The sequence below is a fragment of the Aulonocara stuartgranti genome (assembly GCF_965226115.1).
Source record: "Aulonocara stuartgranti genome assembly, chromosome: 23".
NCBI lineage: Eukaryota > Metazoa > Chordata > Actinopteri > Cichliformes > Cichlidae > Aulonocara > Aulonocara stuartgranti.
Window position 1 is genome coordinate 20,947,511 of NC_138958.1, and position 18,611 is coordinate 20,966,121.

The window sequence follows — 18,611 nt, forward strand, 5'->3', positions numbered from 1 at the left end:
AGGAGGCGGTCCTGGCGTTTACTGCAACGCCAGGACCAAAGGGTTGGAGAGGATGTGTGCAAAGGGTGGAGAGGATGACAATGTTACAGCTGGCTCAACAAATTCCAGGGGTCCAGAAGCATCTGAGGCCTCCAGTTCGGCCTCTGGGGAAGCCCTGGGGAGAACCTCCGTCTCCATGTGGCCAGACTGGGCCAAAAAGTCATCTGGGTCTGCATGCTCTGAGCTCCCTAGCTCCAAGCTCACAGTCTCAGAGTGAACATTCTCTGAGTGTTTGGAGGTAAAGCAAACAGTGTCTGACCCCACCGACTCTGAGCTAACTACTTCAGGGCTGACTATGCAAAATTCTGCCCCAGAATTAGGACTCAGGCCACATTCATGTGTCGGTGGTCCAAAAATCTCCACTGGGGTTTCAGTTACACCTTTCACAGTTTCTCCATTGTTAATTGCCGTAGCGGCTATAGTCTCTATTTCCATGTTCACAGGGAGGGAATTTACAACCCTGGCAGAGTCCATTTTACTCACTGTGGCGTCCAGAGCCGCTGGTCCTGAATCTTCAACAAGCACAGGAGCGAGTGTAGATATGGCTGAACGCTGCTTGCGAGGACGCCTTCTCCTCCGTGAAGGCGGGGCCGTGTGTATGGAAACCGTCCTCTGCTGTTCATCTGTGTTTTGATTTTCAATGACAGGATTTATTGAAACAATTGAGTCTGGTTTACCCACTGCAGTAATGAGCAGGCTGACTGGCCAAAACCGCAGGAGTGGGTGGAGGCGTAATGGGGTGATGATGGCGAGGGCGACATCTCTTCTGTAATGGAGGGTCAAGCAATTGTGCCGCAAGCATCAACGGGAAAGCCCACCGCCGATGCATGAAAAACCAGGCGGCTAGAGCCTCTAGGAGAGCAGCCGGACTTTCCTTGCTCAGGCCACCCAAGCCAAATAATTCAAAACTAGAGCTATCCCTTAAACTAGTGACCAATAACGTAAGTTTGTTAATGTCCAAAAAGTTTGCGGTGAAGGTAGTGGATGAGAGGTAATTGTCCAAAAACACTACCTGTATGTGTCTCTTGGGTGGATCTACAGCCTGGATTACGCTCTGGCAGTAATCCCATAGCTACGCGAGCGATCCCTCCTTCGTGACAGCTCTTGAGTTTGCTGGGTCCATGGTGGTTGGTGGGATCATTCTGTCAGGGATTGCCAAGACAAACCGTGGGGATGTGGGAAATGAGGACCCAAAACGCAGGATTCTGCGATGCAAACAGTGCACTTTATTTACAGTGAAAGCTGTAAACACAATACATCCCCATTGCTCCCTAGACTCCCGTGTGTGTGCTCCCCTCTGACGTCTGTGCTTGTGCTCCCCGCTGTCGTGTTTCCGCACACCCCGAGCGTGCTGCCTTTCTGGTCCACTCTTCCGCCTGCAGGAAAACCACAGAAACAGCCGTCAGCACTGATCCCCGCGGGCATACACGAACTGCACTGTCATACGCTGACACACACTAACTTGGGATAACAACGCAATGATCCCACGCCGGTGGGAGCTCCAACACTCTCCTAAAGCTCCCCCGATGAGCCCTGATCAGCAACAGGTGTGTGGCAGGAACTTCAGGTGTGGCCAGTCCTCCCGCAGGGCCACACCCATTAGGCCTGCAGGTGGCTGTCCTCCATCCTCCAGCCACACCCGCAGACACACACATATACACACCCACACCCTGCCTATACATATAATGAGTGGAACACAGAATAACACAGCATTGTGCAGAAAAACACCCACATCACCAAATCATAACAATAATAATAATATAATAACAATAACAACAACAAACCACACTGCTCACGGACCCCCCGAGTCGTCCAGAGCCGGGTCCGTGACACATCCGCTAACATGGAGGAGGCGGGGTTTATAACCTATACTTTTTGGGGAGCTGTCACATCATCATCATCCATGTTTTCTACAGTCATTGCACCCACCGCCTATTAGCAGGTAGCTTTTCAGCTGCTAATAGGACATCTACTTAGCGTTTAGCTACATTTAAGTTTTGGATACCGGGAAAAACACTGTGCAGTTTATTTTATTAGTCGGATTAAATGAGGATTATTGCCTTTGGTGTTACTCTGGGCTGTAACTTTTGATTGTGCTCTCTGTAATTTAGTTTCTCAGTCCTTACTTCCTACTTTGCTGCATGTCTATGCAATATAAATTCACACTAAATGCTCTACATTATACAATCTAATGCACTATGTTTGAAATGCGTTAATATATAATTATAGTCAAATTGGCCATAACTAAATATAGTTTGTAATGTTACCATTGTAGGCTATTTATTAATGACTGCAATGCTTTTGCTGTTATTTAAATTCTACAAAGTGTACATTGGTATTATAATTGTATTTGTGCATTTATTTGTTTTATTAATTTTATTTATAGCTAAGTCTCATTTTGTTTTTAATTTTCTCTAGGTGTGACTGTTGCCCCAACTGCACAGCTGGCAGACAGAAGAAAATCACAAGAGTTGGAGATCTATAAGATGAGGCTAGAGTGGCAAAAGCATAAAATTGATGAGCTCACCAAAGAAAGGGACTATCTAAAGGAGCAATTAGCAACATGTAATTCCACTCTTAAAAACATTACATAGCTTTTCACATATTTCCTCTGGTTGAATACTTACATAAGCATTCTGATGAGTAATTTTGTCTGTGTTGTCTTTTTAACTGTTTTACTAGCTCTCTCAAAAGAAGGATTCCAGTGAGGTATTGAGCATGCCTTCACTGTCCTCTGATGGGTCTTTTGATGTGAGTTCTGACTCCTCCGTGAGTACAACTTCATCAGATGAAGACAGTAAGAAGAGGAAGAAGAAGGGCAGAGCAAAAGAGCACAAGAAGTCAAAGAAACATGACCAAAAACCTAGAACAAGAGGTAAAGTGATTAACTCAACAGTTTGATTCTGCATGCTGTATGTTACTGTGACACACTAATGTGTGATCCCATCAGAAGTTGTACTTGTTAAAAATGAGAGTCCTGGAGTCTGAGCTGCTCTGATCATGGTCCTCTTTATGTAAGGTACAATAACAGATACACATCTATCTCCTCCTCCTCCTCTGTCTCTAAAAGAGCAGCAGTGTAGGTGGACTGTCCTGCTGGCACTCTGTCCTTCTACAGAGTCTCCTCTGACACTCTGATCCACCTCCACACCTTCAACACTGCATTCACTGACCCTCTTTATCCTGGATTTTACATCAGTTGTGTTTCTTCAGTGTGTCTTTGCTAAGTTTGCTAAGTCTCATTATATTAAAGAAATACTGTCAACATTAGTTGCCATGGTGATCTAACAAGTAAAAAGAAAATATTAACCTCAACATACCTCACTAACCCATTAATCTTATGCTGTATTTCACCCTTCAGCACAGGTGTTCTACAGGGTGTGTCATTTATATGGATACACCATAATAAAATGGGAATGGTTTGTGATATTAAAGTCCTGTTTGTGGCACATTAGTATATGTGAGGGGGCAAACTCCTCAAGATGGGTGGTGACCATGGTGGCCATTTAGAAGTCGGCCATCTTGGATACAACTTTTGTTTTTTCAATAGGAAGAGGGCCATGTGACACATCAAACTTATTGGTAATGTCACAAGAAAAACAATGGTGTGCTTGGTTTCAACGTAACTTTATTCTTTCATGAGCCTCTGTCAGTGCGCCCCAGGGTGGCTGTGGCTACATGTAGCTTGCCATAACCAGTGTGTGAATGTGTGTGTGAATGGGTGGATGACTGGATGTGTAAAGTGCTTTGGGGTCCTTAGGGACTAGTAAAGCGCTATACAAATACAGGCCATTTACCATTTATTTACAAGTTTCTGACCATTTATAAAATGTGTTCAATGTGCTGCCCATTGTGTTGGATTGTCAATGCAACCCTCTTCTCCCACTCTTCACACACTGATAGCAACACCGCAGGAGAAATGCCAGCACAGGCATCCAGTATCCATAGTTTCAGGTGCTGCACATCTCGTATCTTCACACCATAGACAATTGCCTTCAGATGACCCCAAAGATAAAAGTCTAAGGGGGTCAGATCGGGAGACTTTGGGGGCCATTCAACTGGCCCACGACGACCAATCCACTTTCCAGGAAACTGTTCATCTAGGAATGCTCGGACCTGGCACCCATAATGTGGTGGTGCACCATCTTGCTGGAAAAACTCAGGGAACGTGCCAGCTTCAGTGCATAAAGAGGGAAACACATCATCATGTAGCAATTTCAAATATCCAGTGGCCTTGAGGTTTCCATTGATGAAGAATGGACCCACTATTGTTGTACCCCATATACCACACCAATCCATCACTTTTGTTGTTCTAACAGTCTTGGAGGGATCCATCCAATGTGGGTTAGTGTCAGACCAATAGCGGTGGTTTTGTTTGTTAACTTCACCATTCACATAAAAGTTTGCCTCATCACTGAACAAAATCTTCTGCGTGAACTGAGGGTCCTGTTCCAATTTTTGTTTTGCCCATTCTGCAAATTCTGTGCGCCGATCTGGGTCATCCTCGTTGAGATGCTGCAGTAGCTGGAGTTTGTAAGGGTGCCATTTGTGAGTAGCTAATATCCGCCGAAGGGATGTTTGACTAATGCCACTCTCCAGTGACATGCGGCGAGTGCTACGCTGTGGGCTCTTGCTGAATGAAGCCACTGATGTTCCTTCATTAGTGACAGTTTTCTTGCGTCCACATTTTGGCAAATCCAACACTGAACCAGTTTCACGAAACTTAGCAAGTAGTTTGCTAACTGTAGAATGGGAGATGGGTGGTCTCATAGGGTGTCTTGCATTGAAATCTGCTGCAATGACCCAGTTACTGCGTTCACCAGATATCAACACAATTTCGATCTGCTCATTACGTGTTAACCTCTTCGACATGTCAATGGCTGTAAACAAAGAGAAACTTGTAAATAACTCCTGAAAGAATAAAGTTACGTTGAAACCAAGCACACCATTGTTTTTCTTGTGACATTACCAATAAGTTTGATGTGTCACATGGCCCTCTTCCTATTGAAAAAACAAAAGTTGTATCCAAGATGGCCGACTTCTAAATGGCCACCATGGTCACCAACCATCTTGAGGAGTTTGCCCCCTCACATATACTAATGGACTTTAATATCACCAACCAGTCCCATTTTATTACGGTGTATCCATATAAATGGCCCACCCTGTACAAAGCTTAGCAATACTCCAAATCCAAAGACAGGGCATTTTAAGCATGTGACTATTATCATCTGGAATGGTTTACCAAACCATGCAACATTAGTGTTTGTGAATGTTATCAATTTGGGGGAAATAGCTAAAAACTTTCATGCGGTGTATTTATTAAATATGAGTGTGTTTAAAGTCAGTCAGTAAATGTAGCAGGAATGCAGCAGCAGGGCCAGTTTTTTAGTTTCATTCTTCAGTGTCCACATAAAAAAAACCTGAGCCTGACTACAAGGCACATTACGGCGAGACTCTCCTGTTTTAAGAACAAAGAAAATCTCTCTCAGGGTCGCTGGAGCCAATCCCAGCTGTCATAGGGCAAGAGGCGGGGTACACCCTGGACAGGTTGCCAGTCTGTCGCAGGGCTAACACACAAGACAGACAACCATTCACACTCACACCTAGGGGCAATTTAGATTATCCAATTAACCTATCCCCACAAGCTGCATGTCTTTGGACGGTGGGAGGAAGCCGGAGTACCCGGAGGGAACCCACACAGACACGGGGGAAACATGCAAACTCCACACAGAAAGACCCCGGCCTGATGGTGGAATTGAACTCAGGACCTTCTTGCTGTGCAGCAACAGTGCTAACCACCGTGCCACCGTGCTGCCTCTCTCCACCATGTGATTGAAAATAATTTTAACAAACATCTTCTTTAATTGTAAATGTGTCTGATTCGAAGTTGATGGTTGGTCTCTCTGTTCTTGTAAAACTACACTCTAAGATTCATTACTGGCTTTCCTTACATATTTAGACACTTTCATTTATTTCCTATGATGTTGAATTGATTTGGTGGATAACAGTAATGTTCCCATGTTACTCTCAACTTTGGTATTCTTGTAAATATTCCTACATACCTGTAATTGGAAGAGATGAAGTGTGTTACATTTGGACTTTTTTCCAAGTCAATTAAACTTGAAAACAAAACAGAATTACAGTCTAAAAATCATCTATATTTACAGTGTTTTCTGCTTCTTTGTGTTTCCTGTGGGTTTTAACATTTTTTTATTTTTTTTTATTGATTGGTTGATTTGTGGAAAATAAACCAAGATTTACCGAAATCTTGAGTGGTGTATCCTGCTTCCTGCACATCAGTGATTAAGGGCACAGCTCAGCCAAAAACAACTCAAACTAAACTACCTTCAGTAACAAAACAGTGATTTCAAGATTTTAAATGGACTGATTTTGCAAAACTTCCCCCAAAAATGCCTCTTTGGGTGTTTCCTTATTATAACGTTTAGCCTCCCTCCCTTGCCAGAACTCGGTGTTACAGATGATGGTCTCCGGGGGAAGCTCCATGTGACGGTAATGAAGACAGTTTTGTTTTTCTCATTAACAGTTCTGTAGTTCATGTTAAGGGAGTCAGAGCTGGACCTGTGAATGTGGGCTGAAGGCGACTGACATTTACATCCACTTCAGTGTGTGTTTAGTTTTCACCAATGTGTGAGGAGTCCATTGTTGTTTGTTGTCACTGCCTTTAAGCTTCGATCTAAAGACCTGAGAATTTCTACTCTCTTGAAATTCTTCTGTTTTATTTGAATAGTTCCTTTTTTCTACTCTACAACTTTTCACAGTTTTCATATTTTCTCTGTTTTATAATTGTTCTTGTTTTTTTATGCTTCTGTTCTGTTTTCTTACCTTCTTAATTTTTTTCTGAATGTTTGTCCCTTTCCTGTTATTATCCTGTGTTACCTGTCTTTTAGTTATTTCATGTTTTACTGAAAACCTTTGTTTTACTGCTTTCTTTTGTGTCTGCTCTGTCTGATTGTCTTCACCTGCGCTTCATTATCCTATTGATTGATTTGCTGCATGTTTGATTACTCCTGCTTATTTTTTAATGTATCGGGACTGTTCTTTGCTCACTTATTCAATTCTGGATCTATTTTGTGCTGTTTGTCAGTGTAGGTATACCTGTACTTGAAAAGATGCTTAGTTGCTGGGTAATAAGAGAGTTAAGGGAATCTCACGGGCTACTTTTTGTACAATGTTATGTTACAGCTGGATTTGAAAATGAAAATGAAGTTTAAGGTTTGTCCTAAAACACTATTGTAACTTTAGAAGTTATAAAACAATACATGGTGTTACATAACTTTTAAAGCTGTTGATCTATTTCATATCACCAGCTCAGATCAGAAAAAAATAGACTAAGTTGCGTAACATTTGTAAAAGCACAAAGTTGCACAACCACAGACCGTCACAGTAACTTTCAGTTATTGCAAGAACAGAGTTATCTGATTATGAAACTCTAGAGCTCCCCATCCTACCCTTTCTCAAGGTGGTGTCCTCACTCAGTGTGTGTGTGTGTGTGTGTGTGTGTGTGTGTGTGTGTGTGTGTGTGTGTGTGTGTGTGTGTGTGTGTGTGTGTGTGTGTGTGTGTGTACAATCCAAGAATCAGAGCAGCAGAAGTGTTACTCAGTCATTGTTGCTGCAGATCCACTTACTGATGACTTTACTTTACTTTACTTTACTTTACTTTACTTTACTTTACTTTATTGATTATATAGAGCACTCTTCACAGGATAAAAAACACAAAGTGCTTCACAATAATATAAAACAGATAAACATAATACGGTACAATCAAACATACAGCGCAAATCTAATTAAAAGCTAGTCTAAATAAGTGAGTCTTAAGATGATGTTTAAAAGAATAAATACAATCCAGGCAGCGTAGAGATGGAGGGAGAGAATTCCACAACCTGAGGGCCACCGCTCTAAAAGATCTATCACCTCTGGTTTTAAAACATGTTCAGGGAACTACCAACAGCCTTTGATTAGATGATCTCAGGCTGCGAGAGGGAGTGTGAGGTTCTAAAAGATCAGAAATATAGGCAGGAGCGTCATGATTCAAAGCTTTAAAAGTCAGGACTAAGATTTTAAAATGAATTCTAAAATGTACTGGAAGCCAGTGTAATGAGCGTAACACTGGTGTAATGTGCTCTCTTTTTCGTGTCTTAGTTAAAAGCCTTGCAGCAGCATTCTGGACTAACTGGAGACGGTCAAGATTTCTTTTGCTCAAACAAAGAAAAAGACTTTTACAATAATCTAAGTGAGAAGAAATAAAAGCATGGGTAATCATTTCTAACTCTGATTTAGACAAAAAAAAGTTCACAGTTTGGAAATATTTCATAGCTGAAAAATACAGTTACTAATTAATCTAGAGTGTTGCTCTAGAGACATGGCAGAATCAAAAACAACATGAGATACCTGAGGCTCGGGTGAACAGATGATCCAAGAGAACCAAGATGCTTTTTGATTATAGCTATCTGGCTTTCAGGGGCAATAATTAATGTTTCTAACTTCTTAGAGTTCAACTGCAAGTAGTTTTCTCCAAGATATTGTTTAATGGAAGCTAAACATTTTATGAAAAAAGGACATTTTATGGACTTCCATCGGCTTAAAAGAACAGTAGAGCTGAATATCATCAGCATAAAAGTGATAAGACAAAGGGAACTGCCTAATTATAAGTCCTAGGAGTAACATGTACAGGAGAAAAAGAATTGGTCCCAGAACTGAACCCTGTGGGACCCTTCATGTCAGGTCCTTAGAGTGTGACATAAACTGATTTGCAAAGACACTAAAAGATCTGTTGGAAAGGTATGACTGAAACCACTCCAGCGCAAGACCGGACACACTGACAGTGACTATGTCCCGGAGCCTGTTAATCAGGATGGTATGGTCAACAGTGTCAAAGGCAAATGTTAAGTCCAGCAAAACCATGACTGTGGATGCTCCGGGGTCAGCCGACATCATAATGTCACTAGAGACCTTAATTAATGCGGTTTCTGTTGAGTGACACTTACGGAAACCAGACTGAAATTTGTCATAAATGTCACGTTTTTCTAAAAAAGCAGTAAGTTGATCAGCAACTGCTTTGTCCAGAATTTTTGACAGTAATGGGAGTTTAGAGATAGGCCTATAATTCTTAAGCTGTGTTGGATCTGAATGGATGACTGAATCAGTCAGCCTGTTGTAGAAACACAGAGCAAAAGGTAGATGGAGGACAGGTTGAGCTTTGTAAATGATCATTTGTTATCTCCTGCAGATATAGTTTCAATATGCAGGCCTCTTACTCGAAATAAATACTGTTGGCTCTCCTCCAAGAGGAAGTAATTTTAACAGTTTGTGCCAATACTTGGAGCGGTTGTTGCAACATGTGGTGCATTTGTTACACAGCCAAACTGGGTTTGACCAACCAAAAGTGGATATTTTTAACCTCTGTCTAAAATTATCCAAACCATTTTAAGATAATTAATTATAATACTTAAAATTAATATATTTTAAATATAATCATACTTTGATTATCTAAGTTGAAATCAGATGTTGACATATTTCTAAAATATTAAATTTGACTTCTTTTCTTGGTGTGCATAGTATTTTGATGATACTATTGTGTTTATTACTCTGGTATGACATGTATTTATGCAGTAATTCTGCATGACATAGGTATTTATTTCATAATGTTGGTCATTATTCTTCACATGAAATAAAATAATAACCTTGTTATGAAATCTGCCAGATAAAAACAACTGGAGATAAAAATCAAATGACATGTTATGTCATATAAGGCAAAATGCAGACACAGTGTGTGAAAAACTACATCCTATGCTTCAACTTATAGAAAAACGTTAAGCAGTAATAACTTAAAGTAAATATTTTATGTATTTTCTGCCAATTCTTCTTTACAGTGTTTATTCAGTTTATTGATGTTTGTGGACACTTGTTTGTGCACAGCTCTCTTCTCGGTCAGGTTGAGAATTGGACTTTGACTTTGATTCAGTGACTTCAAGGTGGCCAAAACAAGCACACACCATCACCCCTCCACCACTGTGAGTGATAGTTGGTATTAGCTTTTTGTGCTGATATGCTGTGTGTAGGCTTTTTCAAATATGTAACTATGCCAAAACATCTCCAGTACTTAATGTGCTTCATGTTTTCTCTCTTTTTTTTATAGATTAAGAATGGAGAAACCTACTGAATATAAACAGATGGACAATTCAACTCAAGAGGCTTCACCAACAGGTAGGATATCAATAGTTTGTCTGAGGAGTTGTCATTAACACGGAAACATGTATACACTGATCGATGAGAGCTCTTGTTGTTTTCAAAGAGAACTTGCTGGAAGGGCCACCTCACAATTTCTACCAATGAATCTTTTAAACTCCTTTAAGTCAGATACGCTTCAGGTTGTTAACCAGCAGTAATACTTCAGAGAGGAAAAGGGTTCTTGGATCTGATGAGACACTGTTTCTGTGTGTCGATGTTTTTTAATTCATTTAAAATGAATTTACGGCATAAAAACAAGAGATCTGAATACTTTCTTAATTGACTCACAGATTCCCAGTGAATTAAAGAAATGTTTTGGAAGGTCAACAATTGACTACAAGTTGTCAAATAATCTTATAATGTTGTTTTGTCATTCAGATGGTCCTCTAAAGTGTGAGTCAGAACTCAAATCTAAACTAAAGAGGGAGCTCCGGTGTGCGTTTGAGGCGAGCACCAAAGGAGAAAGCCCAACCATTCTGAATCTGATATACACAGATCTGTACATCATAGAGGGAGGGACTGCAGAGGTCACTGATGAACATGAGCTCAGACAGATTGAAATGGCATCCAGGAAATCAGACAGGCAAGAAAAAACAGTCAGACAAGACAAGATCTTTAAAGGCTCACCTGGAAGAGAAGAACCAATCAGAACAGTGCTGACAAAGGGAGTGGCTGGCATTGGGAAAACAGTCTTAACACAAAAATACACTCTTGACTGGGCTGAAGACAAAGCCAACCAGGACATCCAGTTCATATTTCTGTTCACTTTCAGAGAGCTGAATCTTTTGAAAGAGAAAACTTTCAGCTTGGTGGAACTTGTTCATCACTTCTTTACTGAAACCAAAGAATCAGGAATCTGCAGCTTTGAAGACTTCCAGGTTGTGTTCATCTTTGATGGTCTGGATGAGTGTCGACTTCCTCTGGACTTCAACAACACCAAGATCCTGACTGACCCTAGAGAGGCCACCTCAGTTCATTTGCTGCTGATAAACCTAGTTAAGGGCCATTTACTTCCCTCTGCCCATGTCTGGATAACCACACGACCTGCAGCAGCCAATCAGATCCCTGCTCAGTTTGTTGACATAGTGACAGAGATCAGGGGGTTCAATGACCGACAGAAGGATGAATATTTCTGGAAGAGATTCAGAGATGAGGAGCAGGCCAGTATTATAATTTCCCACATCTTGTTATCAGAAAACCTCCACATCATGTGCCGCATCCCAGTTTTCTGCTGGATCACTGCTACAGTTCTGGATTCTCTTACAATAAATAATGAGAGCAGTGATCTGCCTAAAAGCCTCACAGAGCTGTACATCCACTTCATGATGGTGCAAGTCCAATTGAAGAAGGTCAAGGATGAAGGATCGGAGACAGATCCACCCTGGAGTCCAGACAGCAGGAAGATGGTTGAGGCTCTGGGAAAACTGGCTTTTGATCAGCTACAGAAAAGAAATCTGATCTTCTATGAATCAGACCTGACAGAGTGTGGCATCGATATCAGTGCAGCCTCAGTGTACTCAGGAGTGTTCACACACATCTTTAAAGAGGAGAGAGGACTGTACCAGGACAAGGTGTTCTGCTTTGTCCATCTGAGTGTTCAGGAGTTTCTGGCTGCTCTTCATGTCCATCTGACCTTCATCAACTCCGGAGTAAATCTGCTGGAAGAAAAGAAATCTTGGTCATTTAAACTGTTTGGAATTAAACACAAGCAAAAAGTCTTCTACCAGTGTGCTGTAGACAAGGCCTTACAGAGTCCAAATGGACACCTGGACTTGTTTCTTCGTTTCCTCCTGGGTCTTTCACTTCAGACAAATCAGACTCTCCTACGAGGCCTGCTGACACAGACAGGAAGTAGCTCACAGACCAATCAGGAAACAGTTCAGTACATCAAGAAGAAGCTCAATGAGAACCTGTCCACAGAGAAAAGCCTCAACCTGTTTCACTGTTTGAATGAACTGAATGATTGTTCTCTAGTGGTTGAGATCCAGCAGTCCCTGAGTTCAGGAAGTCTCTCTACAGATGAACTGTCTCCTGCTCAGTGGTCAGCTCTAGTCTTCATCTTACTGTCATCAGAAAATTATCTGGATGTTTTTGACCTGAAGAAATACTCTGCTTCAGAGGAAGCTCTTCTGAGGCTGCTGCCTGTGGTCAAAGCCTCCAAAAAAGTCATGTAAGTGAGTGTGTGTTCATACCTTAAGTTTTAAAATAAATTTGAGTCAGTGATTTATTTTTTTCACTGGTGCATCACTGGTGTTGGCATCACTTTCTATCTTTGGCACAATTTGTATTCAGAAGTTAAATAATTAAAGTTAATTTGTTAACTGTTCTACGACAGTAAACCGTAACACTGCAGAGGTTAGGTTTCAGCATTTATTTGATACTATTGTGATAAACACACACACACACACACACACACACACAGCGAGAGAGAGAGAGACAGAGAGAGAGAGAGAGAGAGAGAGAGAGAGAGAGAGAGAGAGAGAGAGAGAGAAAATAGAAAACAAAAAGAAAACTGTTAAACCAGAAATTTAAACTGTTTTGAGAGTTTAGGTGCAGTTAGGCAACGTTCACTTCTTTGATGTAAGCTGGAGCTTCCAGAGGAAGCAAGAACCAAAGAAACATTCCATCTCCATACAGAAGTGCCCCACCCATGGCTGAACATCCTTTGCAGCTGCCATCAAACTGAATCATACTCCTTTGGTCATTCCATGTGAGATCTGAGTAACATCTCACTCAATGATTCATGACTGCCTCCAGCATCGCTGTTCACTTTTTCCTCTATTTCTTCTTATCTGACAGGTTTTCTATTTTGTGAGAACTATAAATTTCACCGGCATGCTATATTTTTCTCAAGTCCATTCATCCCCTCCTTCCCTGTTTATGCTGCAGTTACAGTTGAATATCCTTTGAGTGTATAGGCTGTAGTCTCCCTGGAAAAATTACTTACACATTATCTCTCTTATTTGCCATGTCGTCTGCTATCATCCTTCCTCCACTCATCTTCTTTCAGTCCTGCCCCATGGGCTTCCTGCACATGCTGATTGTTATACTAATTTTTAAGTTACCAAACATTTAAAACACAGCAAACTTTCAGCACAACATTTTCATTCAGCTCACACAATGATTGCTAAACATTGCTCCTACCGTCACTTCTGCAAAAGCTCCTAAATGAATCACTAAATGAATAGGTGCATTGTTGCTTGTCTGAGCTACTTCAGTGTACGATTACCTCCATACATCATACATACTAAAATTTGGAAAGTCACAAATGGCACTACAGACCTGTCTAGTTGGATACTGGTCAACCTAGTACAATTAAATCTACCAGTTCCGCATTGGTTTTCATTCGTTTTTGCTAAGAAAATTTGAAGTGTTTCACATTTGTCCTCAGTATTTATTGTTTTGTTTTTCCATTTAATTGTGCAGATTCAACATTAAAGGTGATTTAATTAGATTTTTTTTTTTCAGACTGAATGACTGTCAGCTCTCAGAGAAAAGCTGTGAAGCTCTGTCTTTAGTTTTCAGCTCCCAGTCCAACAGTGTGAGAGAGCTGGACCTGAGCAACAATGACCTGAAGGATTCAGGAGTGAAGCTGCTGTCTGTTGGAGTGAAAAATCCACGCTGTAAACTAGAAACTCTCAGGTCAGGCTTTAGACTTTTTCACCCACAACAATTTAAAAGCTGAGTTTTATCAGTGGATAAACTGCAAACTCATTTAGAACTCCATTATAAAAAAATCTTTGCCAAAATAAATATGTAGGTTCATCTGCTGTGGTGACCACTTGAGAGAGCAGCCAAAAGAAGCATATTAAGATATGATTTGTTAAAGGTATCTAAACCTGAAGGTTCCTTAGTATAACACTTTAGGACAAATTATTGTTAGTTACTTTCAGTCCAAAGTACCACATAGATTTTATTTGTACAATGCCTGTATATCTCTTGTTTGAAACTGCATTTCTAAAGGTCTGCTTCAAAGTATGTAGTTTGAAATTGGACAGCTGGCCCAGAGACACTGGCATGTTAAAGAGAATTCCTTCTCCCCACCATCACCAAGAGCTTTTCTCTGGGGCTCATCCAGTTGCTGGAGTTAACTTTCTAATATTGTTAGGCCTTACTTGAGAACTGTTGTCATCTATGAGGATTGTCATGTTCTAAATCAAGCTAAATTGAATTGGAGATTGAAAGGATGTATGACATTGTATGTGAAAAACAAACGCAAACCAATGAAAGCAAATCTTGAGTGAAGTATTCACAGATAGATTGTTGTTTTGTGTCTATAGTCTGTCGGGCTGCCTGATCACAGAGCAAGGCTGTACTTATCTGGCCTCAGCTCTGAGCTCCAATCCCTCCCGTTTGAAAGAGCTGAACCTAAGCTACAATCATCCAGGTGACTCTGGCACGAGGATGCTTTCAGCATTACAGAATGATCCACAGTGGAGGCTGGAAGCTCTCAGGTATGGGGAAGAATGTCTAATAGAGCAGAAAGTGCTTCACTTATTTCCTGTTTCATGCGTGTGTGTGTTATGACTATTCATTGAAACTTGTCAAGTTTAGCAATAACAACAAATGTCAATGTGAGTTTGATTTATATTTCACACTTAAATGAATTTTAAATTAAGGTGCTTGCCATAGAATTAAAAAAAAACTATGACCTTTTAAACTGTAGTTTAGATACACACACGTATTAATTGTAAGCCTGTGAGATTAAAAAGGGTTTTGAGATATTTGTAATAGACCTCAAGCCATTGGGCAGCTCGTTCCGATGGACAACATGTGGGGGACCAAATCAGTCACCAGTGGGGAGAGTTGTCACCTCCTATGGGCAAAATCTTGTGGACTCTTTGCTTCTCAACCTATTGGTGAAATACCTAGGACATTAACTGGTGAGACACATAGCTGATGGTTTTCAGCTCACTTTGGCCTGGGTTCAAGCTTGGTTAATTGATCCTCCTCGTGAATGGAGGTAACCATAATTGACTCCCGATCTGTGTTTGCTGGGGCACCAAGATATGGAAGCATAGGGTTGTCCAGATTGCAAGAGCCCTCTGCAGCCAGGGAGTCCAACAGAAGTTCATTCTCCTGGATGAACCTTCCAGTCTTACTGTTTTCTTGCTAAGTCAGTCCAGAAATCCTCTACTGTGAGCTAACAGGGACTAGTATGCATATTAGAACAATGTAATGTCCTTGTGTGTATGAACATACATTCTTCATACACACACTAAATGCATGTTCAGCATGCACATAGACTGTGCTTGTCTGACCCCCCTCTTCCTTTCAGGGTGGAGCCTGCTGGAGTCCAATGGTTGAGACCAGGTCTGAGGAAGTGTAAGTGTGTTTTTTAATATGATTAATGAACACAAAAAACACTGAAACATTTTCATCAGTCATTCATTTCTCTGATGTTAGTAGTTATCCAAGTGTCAATCAATGAACAGATGATGGATCAATAACTGCAGCTGGATTGTGTTTGTTCTCTCCATCAGATTCCTGTCAACTCACAATTGACACAAACACAGTACACACAAACCTCAAACTGTCTGACAACAACAGGAAGGTGGCACATGTGGAGGAGGTTCAATCATATCCTGATCATCCAGACAGATTTTACTTCTATCATCAGCTGCTCTGTAGAAATGATCTGACTGGTCGTTGTTACTGGGAGGTCAAGTGTAGAGGAACCGTTAATGTAGCAGTGATTTACAAAGCTGGAAGGATACAAGATGATTTTGAATATGTTTTTGGAGTTAATGACCAGTCCTGGAGTCTGCTCTTCTCTGATGATGCTCCTCGTTCTGTATGTCACAGTAAAAAAGAAATGTCCATCTCCTCCTCCTCCGTCTCTAACACTGTAGCAGTGTATGTGGACTGTCCTGCTGGCACTCTGTCCTTCTACAGAGTCTCCTCTGACACTCTGATCCACCTCCACACCTTCAACACCACATTCACTGAACCTCTTTATCCTGGATTTACACTCTGGTCTCCTGGTTCCTCAGTCAGTCTTTGTGAAGTTTAGCACACCTGTATATTCATCTGATTGGTGTAGTATATCAATCAGAAACATGTTTTCAGACACATGGATAAATTAAGTTTTAAACAATGACTCTTTGTCAACTTCTTTGTCTTTAGTCCTTTTAAGATGGAAGCTGGGATTATTTCATGAAGCAGATTTTGTTTTGTCCTTTTTTCACTCAAACCTTCACAGTGAATATTATTATGTAGCGTTTTTTATGAATCTGAGTCAAGAACCAGCTCCTCTGCATCTTAGACAAGCCTGAGCTCATTCATTGTTGTTGTTGTTGTTGTCGTTGTTGTTTGCTATTTCTTTTTTTAAAAATTCATTTTCAACTTCTCCACATATTATTACTGTTATTGAAGCAGGACAGGAATTAAGGGAGATTTTCACAATAAGAGGACATTTTGGGTTTTGTTTTTATTTTCTCCCAAATAATGACAACCAGCCTGTGTGGATGTTCCATGACTAAATAAACGGACATTCAACAATTCTAACTGAATTGAAGATATTCATCACTCATGATCACTCATGTCTCTGCCATTCTATGAAAATTACTGCTTTTAAAAATAATCTAATGAAAGAAACAATAACTTCTAATATTAATCAGATAAATGTGAAAAGGTCTGATGTAACTAACATCTCATTTAACTCTTTATTGATGATCATTTCTTGCACTCTGTTAGTGGGAAGATGAATTACATGAAGTCAGTTTAATGAACGCAGATGACAGAACTGTTTTTCATTCTACTTTTTGTAATTGTACTGATACTGATACTAACAGTGATTCCTTGAAGTCACAATATTATCCTGCTAAAGTCTGTATTAGTAGATATTAAACATTTCTGGGAGTTAAATTAAATTGTTATCAGCTACCTAAATATGTAAAGAAGTGAAGTAGTTTATAAAGAAAAGCGTCTGGAGTTCTTTAAGTTACTTGAAGACGTTTTACCTCTCATTCGAGAAGCTTCTTCAGTTCTAAGGTCAAATGGTGGAGAGTCCCAGATTTAAACCTAGTGGGAGTAACCCCCCACAGAGGGACAAAAGGACCCCCTGATGATCCTCTAATCGCCTGAGCCAAGGTGTGAAACTGGGTGTGGGTCCCAATCAGCCAGAGTTTCGGGTGAGTTCATTGTGAAACCTGGCCCCACCTTATCATGCGAATTCCTGAGGTCAGATGGCCCAGGATGTGAGTGGGCGTTAAGGCGTCTGGGGAGGGAACTCAAAACTGGATTATAGATGGCAGAGAGTTGGTGTCGTAAACCACCGCCTCTGTTTAAAGATGGTCGCTCACAGTGGACATAGATGGCTTCTTTCACTCCTCTTTCAACCCATCTGTCCTCTCTGTCCAAAATGTGAACATTGGCATCCTCGAAAGAGTGTCCTTTATCCTTAAGATGCAGATGGACTGCTGAGTCTTGTCCTGTGGAGGTGGCTCTTCTGTGTTGTGCCATGCGCTTGTGAAGTGGCTGTTTGGTCTCTCCAATGTAGAGGTCTGGGCATTCCTCGCTGCACTGTACAGCATACACCACATTGTTAAGTCTGTGTTTTGGCGTTTTGTCTTTCGGGTGAACCAGTTTTTGTCTGACCGTGTTGCTGGGTCTGAAATGCACTGGGATGTCATGCTTGGAGAAAACTCTCCTGAGTTTTTCTGATACACCGGCTACATAGGGGATGACTATGTTGTTGTTGTTGTTGCATTTGACCTTAGAACTGAAGAAGCTTCTCGGATGAGAGGTGAAACGTCTTCAAGTAACTTAAAGAAGTCCAGACGCTTTTCTTTGCAAGCTCCTTTGACTACGATGACCTGGATGACTGAGAACCTTCACAGACATATGAAGTAGTTTATGTTTGGAGCTGTGTGTTTCACTGTGTACATTGTGTTTCATTGTGTAATTACTTAAAGTTAAAGGTTGATTTTTAGTTTTTGACTTTAATAAAGACATGTTTAATTCTAGCCCTGCCTCTACCCTTTGTGCCTGTTAAGTTTCTTTGCTACAAACACACAAACACACAGAAACCATTGAAATTGAGTGGAAAAATTGTCTGACAGGTATATAAATGATGAAAATCAGTCAGCATGAGCCTGGCAGGAAGCTGGATGATGGACTGATATGAGGTGGAGAGACAGTGGTATGACATTATATTTATGTCAAGACTCACATGCTTGAAGAAAAATGTAATGGGTACAGATATTCATTGGCACTTATGTAATAACATTTTTCGTGCTCGTTTTACCCTCATGGACTCTGTTTTTAACAGTTTGGTCAGAAACATAAACAGCCTGCTGGAGGTCATTTTGAAGGATCTCAGA

General features: G+C 40.8%; 1 protein-coding gene across 1 annotated transcript; it reads left to right on the top strand.

Moving 5' to 3' along the window:
- Positions 1 to 6,378: 6,378 nt before the first annotated feature.
- On the top strand, positions 6,379 to 18,254 carry LOC309700865 (protein NLRC3-like). The gene is made up of 8 exons (XM_082524749.1): positions 6,379 to 6,549; positions 9,976 to 10,070; positions 10,196 to 10,263; positions 10,666 to 12,457; positions 13,756 to 13,929; positions 14,568 to 14,741; positions 15,566 to 15,612; positions 15,771 to 18,254. The coding sequence occupies exons 3-8, from the start codon at positions 10,203 to 10,205 to the stop codon at positions 16,298 to 16,300; spliced, it is 2,778 nt and encodes a 925-aa protein (XP_082380875.1). The 5' UTR covers positions 6,379 to 6,549; positions 9,976 to 10,070; positions 10,196 to 10,202; the 3' UTR covers positions 16,301 to 18,254.
- Positions 18,255 to 18,611: the final 357 nt, after the last annotated feature.